The 9,632-nt window shown below is 33.4% G+C and overlaps 1 protein-coding gene across 3 annotated transcripts; it reads right to left on the bottom strand.

Annotated features, from left to right (window-relative positions):
• Positions 1-2,663: 2,663 nt before the first annotated feature.
• Positions 2,664-8,713, bottom strand: LOC126718392 (uncharacterized). Of its 3 annotated transcripts, none has more exons than XM_050420543.1 (15): positions 8,337-8,713; positions 6,800-6,964; positions 6,573-6,684; positions 6,331-6,465; positions 5,586-5,690; positions 4,457-4,540; positions 4,263-4,378; positions 4,032-4,133; positions 3,829-3,942; positions 3,671-3,727; positions 3,505-3,571; positions 3,347-3,400; positions 3,162-3,236; positions 3,016-3,051; positions 2,664-2,871 (listed from the first exon to the last, which is right to left on the bottom strand). In XM_050420543.1, the coding sequence occupies exons 2-15, from the start codon at positions 6,817-6,819 to the stop codon at positions 2,758-2,760; spliced, it is 1,191 nt and encodes a 396-aa protein (XP_050276500.1). In that variant the 5' UTR covers positions 6,820-6,964; positions 8,337-8,713; the 3' UTR covers positions 2,664-2,757. The 3 variants fall into 3 exon arrangements, with proteins under 3 accessions (XP_050276500.1, XP_050276501.1, XP_050276502.1); XM_050420544.1 differs by lacking the exon at positions 8,337-8,713 and adding an exon at positions 8,187-8,314; XM_050420545.1 differs by lacking the exon at positions 8,337-8,713 and having other exon boundaries at positions 6,573-6,679.
• Between the last annotated feature and the right edge of the window lie 919 nt (positions 8,714-9,632).

Here is a 9,632-nt window from a genome sequence, read left to right as displayed (position 1 = left end):
AACTTGGGCTTAGCTTTATAGACACATAGAAGGAGCTGATTCTAACCACGAATGTGTGAACCAGGGTTAATGAGCTAACCATGATGGGTCAATGTTACATGTGGCAGTAGAGCAACACGTGTACGTTCTGAGTAAGATAATGATTGATGATTGATGATTACATTTACGACAATGAGAGAAAATGCGTTGGAAAAATCGGTTGTGGTGGCGTTTTCAATTGGAACGAAGGGGTGAAATAAGAGAGAGCCGCGTGTCCGCGGAGCTTTGTGCTGGCCAATTAGGTGGCGCCTTTTGGAGTGGTTGATCACCTTTCATCTTGGGGTTGGAATGGATGGAACCTTCTTGATTCCTTAGTGACACGTAAAAGGTCATGATTTTTTTGAGAAAACGTAAAAGCTTTATCTAACACCGCGTATATGAGTAATCTTATTGCTTCACATGATACTCAACAAGGTTTGACCGTTTGAACAGTGACATTTTGGCAAATATGCAGTGCTTATAAAATTATAATGATAATCTCATCAAGGTTCTGATAATATATGTGATATTACTTTTACTGTTATGTAATGTGGACTTGATTGTCGTGCTTATAAAGTTATAACGATAGTCTTATCAAAACTCCAATATTAGTTTTACCGTTATGTAACGTGAACTTGATGAGCACATGGTGGATATCTATTTTTTATTATTTATAAATAATTAAAAAAAAAATCTTTGTAATTTATCTATACCCATTTATAGGACCTATGAGTGAAGTGACTTTATTAGGCCGTGAGGATCTATGTCGGTAGACCGAAAGAATGGTCTACTGCCCACCTTTGAAATCAAAGCTTTAGTGGGGCCCCACGTTGAAGTGAATTTGAAATGGTCTACTCTATGATCATCAAAGTCATCAAGATGACACAAACCAATTTTATTTGATGGTTTTTTCTTCCTTTATATATTCCATAATTTAAGGAATCTTTGAAAAAAAATATAAAATAAAATTACGGAGCTCGAATCAGACAATCATAAAATCACATCAAAGAAACGTATTGAGATTCTTAAGATTATTGCATATTAAAAATAAATAAATAAATCTATCCGGTTAAATTGGCTTCTAGAACTTTCAAGTTGTTTACTTTAAGATTGACTTATGCAAATTTTTTTTATATATAATTTAAATATGTAATGCCTAGTTTAAACTAGGGATTTTTTTTTTTTTTTTTCCTAATTGGAGATTTAGTAGATAGATCATGGGTGATTAATGATTTGAAGTTTAGATGACTATATTGGAAATACTAAAATATATCAATTGAAATACAAAATTATTATTAACATTTAAACTAGGTTGAGTACCCTACGTTTGCTAGAACTATATTGTCAAAATTTGAAGGAAAATTTCCCAACTCTCAATTCATCCAGCTGATTCTTCTCAAAAAAAAGAAGTCATCCAACTGATTGGATAAACCAGAACAGATTTAAATACATTTGAGTTTTTTTTTTTTTTTTAATGGAACAAATACATATGAGTTTTATTGGAAAATATTCATCAAATGTTCTATTTTACAAATGTAACAATTAATATAGTAATATCACGTTAGAACTTAGAACTTAGAACTTAGAATCCATTCTAATTTCTAAGTCCTAACCGCCATAGTTGTCACCACCAGCCCACCATCATTTGGTGAGTGACTACTACTACCAATTTTTCACACCAACCAGCATTGTTTGGAGTTTTCACTTTAACCAAAATTTGGCAAATCATTTTCCAGGTTTGAATCAAATAATGGAAAATAAATCATTTTCCCTTAGAAATGTCATTTCATTTCTGGTATTCTTCTCAAAAAAATTGGTATGAGGATGAGATGGCTAGCTCCAAGTCGTCGAACCCTGACAAATTAGGGAATCAAGATATCAACATATGTTGCTTTTTTTTTCTTTTCTTTTTTTGAGTAAAACATATGTTGCTTTTCATTTAAAACATATGGGTATCATTTTTCCCCCACACACACATTATACCAAGAATCTACTTGCATACTCTTCGGTTCAGTTTATCATTGGAGCATTTAATGGCGGACCACGCAACTGGTCCTATTAACTCACAAAACCATGTGAAAACATGAATTTCCGGTAGCCCCATCCTCAATGACACAGCATGCCCCAACCTCAATTCTAGGTAGCACATTTTGCCCAGAATGGCCGTTGAAGTGTGAGTTTTTCCAATAAAGAAAAAAATTATATAAGTGGGACTATTAGTTAGAGACATTGTAGCATTATTAGGTAACATTAAGTGCAATTCATGATTCATACAAGCAAAGATACAAAAAAGAGATTAAGAGACGAGAATGTGTGATTCTTTGCTAGTTGATTTGAGGAAGCCTTAAATGTGTTTTCTTATTTGGTCATGCTTCCATATAATTATTTAATGGTGAACACAGAATCTCTCTCTAGGCAAGGCATTTGATTTTGGGGTGTCAACATTTTCACCTAGCACAATTGGTCCTCAATTTTCTAGCTTCCAATCTGACTGCCTATTTGCCAACCTGCCCATATAACCCAAATGGTGACCGATACGGTATTTAAAACTTTGCTCCAAAAAGCCTCCAGTCGACACTAATATTCTATATGACTTTCACCTTGTGTTTAACTAAGATTTGAAAATTGCGGTTCTCAACAAATAATGATACAGGTAATAATAATGAATTTTACTAATTTATGTAAAATCTAAGCAGGTGTTGTGCTTGTAGTACAATCAGCTTCTGTTATTGCTGTTCCCTAATGAACTGTGGAATTGGAAGAACCAATTCCCATTGCTTTAAAATATTGATTCTCCGCCTTTGACAACCGATCTTGGAACATTGTCCACTCCTTTCTACACCTCTCTCTAACCTGGCACAAGTGAAATATAAACATTGTCAGCACAATTCATAAACAAATAGCTGATTTATTAGAGAGAGAGAGAGAGAGAGAGAGAGAGAGAGAAAGGAGAGTGATGCAAAAAACTAATTATAATGTGAAAAAAGCTCTACATACCCCTTGCCATGGTTTCTTCCCATCGTGTGATTCTCCCTACCAAAAGTATTAAATAAATAAATATTAGTTTCTCATTCCAGAATGTTTTATTTCTATAGAGTAACAAAATTTTGAGAATGTAAGGTTGCCAATGATTTCTGCTTTACCTGGCTACCAAGTGAGGGAACAGTTTGATGAACAATCCACTGGGAATCTACAACTCCTATCTTCTCGTGTGCAGGCTGTTTTCGTGAAAGCAAATAGCGTATTTTAATAAAGAATTGCATTGCAATCACTCCAAGAATTAATAAATAAAGAAGAAAGCAGAAAAATCAAAAGGTAGGTCACTCACCTCTACACATTTTCTAAGGGCAAAGTCAAGACCCCACCCATGGACCAAGTCATTCTGCAATTCAACGAAGTAACGCAAACTTAATATAGTGCAGAAGGTTAGAAAAACAATTGAAAAACACTAATTTCTAAATTGGGAGATAGTAGAATGCTCAATACCTGAATCAAATGCCACACACAGCGCCATGCATCTCGGGAGAACACTGGAGCCATGATTTCCACAAACCTGCGTTAATGATGGAAAAACAATGGAAGATCTATTAAATATAAGCATTAGATAGAGAAGAACTTAGAACCATAGCGTATAACAAAACTTTTCACATACGCTGCACAGGGAGGCAGATGTGGGTCAGAGCACCAGCCTGGTTTCTCATCTGTCTCTCTGGTAGAAATTAATTTGCAAAAAGAATATAAAGGTTAATTTGTCTGTGATAATTAATCTGAAATAACGGACTTTCAATAAATGGGTCCCATTGTTCTTACTTGTGAACTTCTCGATCACCTCTTCTCTTTGTCATTTGCCATGTTAATCCTTTATTAGGTTCCAAACCAGGCTGTGAAATCTCCAAGCCATGCTTCCTTACTAATTTTATGTATCTGAAATTAAAATTTAAAAGAGGCATAAAAAATTGTCTGGAGTACACTGAAAGAAAGTTATCATGAAAGAGTTTTCATATCCAACTCACTCTTCTGCATTAAAATGCTCTACTCCCAGGTCTTCATCCCAGATAAATATGTAGTCATATTGGGCCACTATAGCAGGATGCAGAAATCGTTTGGCATACCACCTTGTACAAAATTTCAGATGGTAAAAATTAGAGGCATAAATTAAAGAAACCACCTAAGCCTACCGAGCAAAAGCAGAATGAGAACTTGTCATATAAATAATACATAAAAACCTAGCAGCAGTTACTTACCATTTAGTCTGTTTACGAATGCTCACATGAATAGCCTGCTTTGACCACTCAAACTCATCCCATTCAGTTGTTCGGCCATCATAATGAAATAGAAGGATTGTAAAGTTTCCCGAAAACTGCCAGAATAACATATTCAGTCACACACACAATTATACAGAAAAAGAAACGAGAGAGAGAGAGAGAGAGAGAGAGACCTTTTTCACTGCCGCATCAATATTCATTCTCTGATCATACCCAACGGTGAAGGTTACAAGGTACTGTGGTTTGCTTTTTAAGTCCTGTAAATGCCAACTTGATCACTCCATGTTTTTAAAATGTTCTAATAGACCAACATCAGATGTCTTTCAGTTACAGGGGGTAAAAAAAAAAAATCAACAGAGGCATTAAAGCATCAGTGTCACAACATCAGTGGCAAATTTTACGATTCCTCAGCACCAGAGAGAGAGAGAGAGAGAATTTTTTTTTATTATTGTCTGTTAGAGTTTTCACTGGAACAATAAGTATTAGAATTATTCTGGACATGAATGAATGCATTTTATCATCATGTATGAAATTATGACATATAATCATTCTCTTCATTTCTTTTTTAATATAAGTAATACCATTCTCTTCACTTACGAAGTCCTACATATTTCTTTGTGTGTACTCAACTCAATTCTCTAAATGATCAAAATTTATGTAATGCGACTAAATTTTATGCTGGCCCTTGACCTAAATAGTCCTCCTTTCTTCAGATTTGAGACCAGCTTTGTGAAATCTAAAAACATTATGACACCAAACACTGACATGGGGAGAGTTATATATGATAAAGCATTGATGAAGAAAATTATAGCTTCTATGTTATGGTCATACATAACACCATTAACACTTCTCACATGTAAAACAACTTCTCCACTTCATCCCAAGTCACAAATCCCAGAAAAACATTTGTTCACAAAAACACCATATTTTAATCAGTCTTCAATAATTTAATTTAGTTGGTCCAAACTAAATGACATTCTAGAGGTCGAGCCTTGTTGTGATAGCAAGTGCCTTTCATCAAAAAGTGACAAGTCACAGATTTGAGTCTAGGAATCAGCCTCTCCAATATATTGGGGGAGTAAGACTGGCTACCATGACTACTTATCAAAAAAAAAGACTGGCTACCATGACCTTTCCTAGACCTCACAAAAGTGAGAGCTTTGTGCACTAGGTATGACCTCTAAACTAAATGACATTCTGAAATTCTTAATTGCATCATATTCACATATGAAGAAAAATGTTGTAGGCATTGTACAAATTTTGTAACCACAAGGAATATTTAAGTTGCAGAAAAATACACACCTCATTAGGGTTACCCCACAATCTTCGCAGGTAGAAATCTGACTCAGCTGCAACAATTTGAGGAGGTAGTCTTTCCGCACCTCTAGGATTAGATGGAACCCAAATCTACAGCAGAATAATAAGTGAAGCAGGAAAAGTACAAAAGTATAGAAATGACCTATTACTATTTCTTAAGAATTTGCAGCACGCATTATTTCTAATTTCACCATGATCATACTTAACATGCATGTATTGAATAATGTAAAGCACACGGAATGATAAAAGTCATGGATGCATGACCCTTTTTATAAGGTATCTTTTCACTTAAAAGTGATTCCCTATTTTTCTCTTCAAGACTATTTCACCATTATATCCACTATCTTCACCTGGCCAGCCCTCAAAATCCACAAGTTTTTTCTACTGCACTACTTGTTGATCAATAGTTGAAAGATGTCAACAGAGAAGAAAAAATTGGATGTTTGCATCATATAAATTACGATACCATATTATTCCAAGCAGTAAAGTTAAAAAGGTGTCACTTTAACATTCACAACAAATGGGTTCTTTGAGTTCTTTCCAGAAAACTCAGATCTCTCCAACTAAAAAGCATTCCCAAGAAAGTAGGAAAGTGCAAGAATCTCAAATGCGTTTATGGATCTGGTTCCAAAAAATATTGGATTACCTATTAATTTCAGCAAAGTTCAAAACCAAGTAAAACCTGTAACCCCAGAATTTTCTGATAATACTAGTATGAGAGGATGTTTACCTTTGATGTATTGGTTACATTTTGAGCAGTTGAGCGGCTACTAATACTATTCACAGGTAGCCAAGTCTTTTCATCGCCTGATTCCCTCACATGTAAGAGATCCATGGAAGGAAGAATGCTGGATGGGAGATTCAGCTGCAAAATTTACACAGTGAAAAATGTCCCATCATCTTGATAATAAATAAATAAAAATGATGAAGCACATGAATATATACCAGACAAAGAATTCTAAGTCTGTGTACCTTAGTTAATGACAATGAAGGAAATGATACTCCTATGAAGAAACCCAAAACTACTCCAACAAAAGTAGTTACAATAAGCCTCATCGTCTCGTTTGGCTTTCTGCTAACTGCACTGCAGTGAAGAAGATTCATATATTATATAAAGAAACTTCTTATCATAACTTAAAACGCCTCTTAAATTTCTCAAAATATCTTTCTAGTGATATATGCCAGCAGTAATACTGAACCTGCGCGAAAGGATTCCCATTTTATTTACAATCTTCTGACTGTATATTCACCAAAAAAACAGCTGCAACAAAGAAAGCAGGGCAGCTGATCTGCATTATCTAACAAGTTTTGAGTTGCCAGTCCTCCATGAAAGTAACAGAGACCCTCATGAAAGGAACCAATACCTGCCATACATTTTTTATAAAAAGGAAGATAAGTTTAAGTATTGCACCATATGAATATGAACACTCTGTGAAAGATAAAACAAAATAATAGCAGCAGTAAAATTTCATCTAAGTGTGAATTATTACATGGCATTTGATGGAGAAAAAAAAAGCATATAAGAATACATACTTTTAGGTTGAAAAAATCTTATGAATTTTTGGGTGAACTTTTGGGTGGTACTCACAAGTGACAACCCAAAGTTGTTATCTAGTGTAATTATATCACAAAGTTTGGAAGCTCATTTAAAGTGCTCTTCTCACAACCCAGAGTTGCTACAGAACATAATTTTATCACAAACTTCAGAAGCTTATATAAGAAGCTCTCTCTCGCTCTCTGGGGTCTTGGTGTTGTGTAATCCCAAAACCTGAATAAGAAACATTAAATAGCAGTATAGCACTGCCGCACGGGTGCAAAACACTTCTCTTTGGACACAAAAAAAAGAAAATTCTACACTCAAGGCCAGCAAGTAGCCCTTGTTCAAACATAATATGAGTGAAACCATGAGCAAGTAACCATGTGTTTCTCCCTTATGACCCTCTACAGGCTACTCTACCAAACAAGCAACCATGTGCTGCCCTAGTCAAAAAGCCTATAACCCAGGAACAAACACAAATTAAGCCATGCCATTACTCCCCAAATTATGTAACCTTGTGCCCATTTTGACTTATACCCAAATCTCTTAATTAAATCACAGAAACCCATTACCCCAGGTAATTGTATCCTCATTAAGACTAAAAAAAAACTGGGGCTTGCTTACATTGAAAGACAGTACAAAATGACCAACAACAAAATACTCAACCATTAAGTTAGCTCAAAAATTATAATAAAAAAATAAAAATAAAATCCAATCATTATTTTTGTCTTAGTAATTACCTATACTATTATAGCTTCAATTTTAAAGTAGATACTTGAGAAACAAACACATGGCACAAGAACCCAACAGCAACTTTAATTCAAAAACCAAAAAATAAAATAAAATAAAATCTCAAACCACTTAGAACCCAGCAGGCAAATTATTTAAAAAAAAAATCTAATCTTTATTTTTACTTTAATAATACATAATTTGAAGAACTCAATAAGTGACAGCTTCTTATAGATTGTAGAGAAAACTAACAAACAAACAAAACAAAAGAGTAAACTTGGAACCCAAATCAAAGCAAAACAGTAGTAACAAGAATATACCTCAACTGAGTAAAGGTTTTTCACTTTCTTTGCTGGGTTTCAAGCAAGGAAAACAAATTCCTTCTAAACTACAAAATCCTAACTGAGCAACCAAACACAAACACAAGCTGATTTTTAAATTTTTTTTTTTTTTTAAAAAAAAAGACGAACCTGGAATAACCCAAATAGCCGGAACAAGATCCGGGTATGGGAAACCGTTAGGAAAAGTTTGAGAATCACGAGAAAAACCACTTCCTCTGGAAAAAACGAAATCTGGGAAAGCCTTTTCGTTTGTGAACCAAAAAAAAAAGTTATTAAACGTGAGTAAAGGCTAGAGAATTTTAATGGGCAGAGAGGAAAGGGAATAGAATCTGTTTATAATAATAAGCTGTGTGTGTGAGAGAGAGAGAGAGAGAGAGAGATGGGATTTTGGTTTCTGAAAAATTCTTTTGTTTGGTTTCTTCTCAACTTTCAAGTTTGGTTGGGTTGGTGGTGTTGTGTACTTGTAAAGATGTAATTGTTGTTATTAAGCTTTGCTGTAGTGTTTGTGCTTTATGAATTTATATTTAGATTCATTCATATACACACAGTCCTGGGATTTGGTATTTAATACTTTACTATGTATTTTTTTTTTTTTACCAAATAGGAAAAATACCAAGAAGGTAAAGAAACAAGGACATTTTTCTTATCGAAATAAATATCCTTTTTTTTTTTAGAAAGTTATCTAAATAAATCTTATTTAAAAATAAATAAATAAACAGATAAGGCAATTCCAACTCTAGTAGTTATGTTATTATTATGACGGATTTAAAAAATAGTAAATAAATAAAGAAACATTTTGTTCACTCTTTGTTTATTGAATTGAGATTAGATTAGATTATATGTTAATTTATTGCTTATTTTTTAATTTATTTGTGTTTATTTTTCCTATTATTTGAGACACTCACGTGAGTTACCTACTTAATTTTTTTTAATTTTTGTTTATTTTTCTACTACTTTTACTATTTGCAAGTCCCGCGTGAATCATCTACTTACTTTATTTAAGTTTAACTTTTACCTTTAAAATACCTTTTATTCAAAAAGTTTTCAACAAAAAACTAGATAAGTTGTTCCCAAATAAACATGAATCATTAAAAAAAATAAAAAATTGTGTTATGTGCACGGCACTTTCACAACAATTTATAGGTTGTAAATTGTTATTGGTTTAAATTTAAATCTGCCACTAAAATCACTTTTTTCCCACCAATAACAACCCGTAACAACCTGCCATTTATAATTTGTTGTAAAAGTGTGGTGAAACGTTGTAGACATAACATTTCTCTTTTTAAAAAAAAAAAAAAAAACCCAAAATAAAGAAAAGAATTAAAAAAAAAAAAGATAAAAAAAAGATAACATTTCTATAAAGGTCAGCACAAGAGTATGCATGAATGCTTTCTCAACGAATATTCATAGAAGAAAAGTTTAATT

The sequence above is a fragment of the Quercus robur genome, chromosome 3, assembly GCF_932294415.1.
Source record: "Quercus robur chromosome 3, dhQueRobu3.1, whole genome shotgun sequence".
NCBI classification, from domain to species: domain Eukaryota; kingdom Viridiplantae; phylum Streptophyta; class Magnoliopsida; order Fagales; family Fagaceae; genus Quercus; species Quercus robur.
The sequence above is the reverse complement of the archived record's forward strand: the minus strand, read 5'-3'. Positions and strand labels throughout refer to the sequence as shown.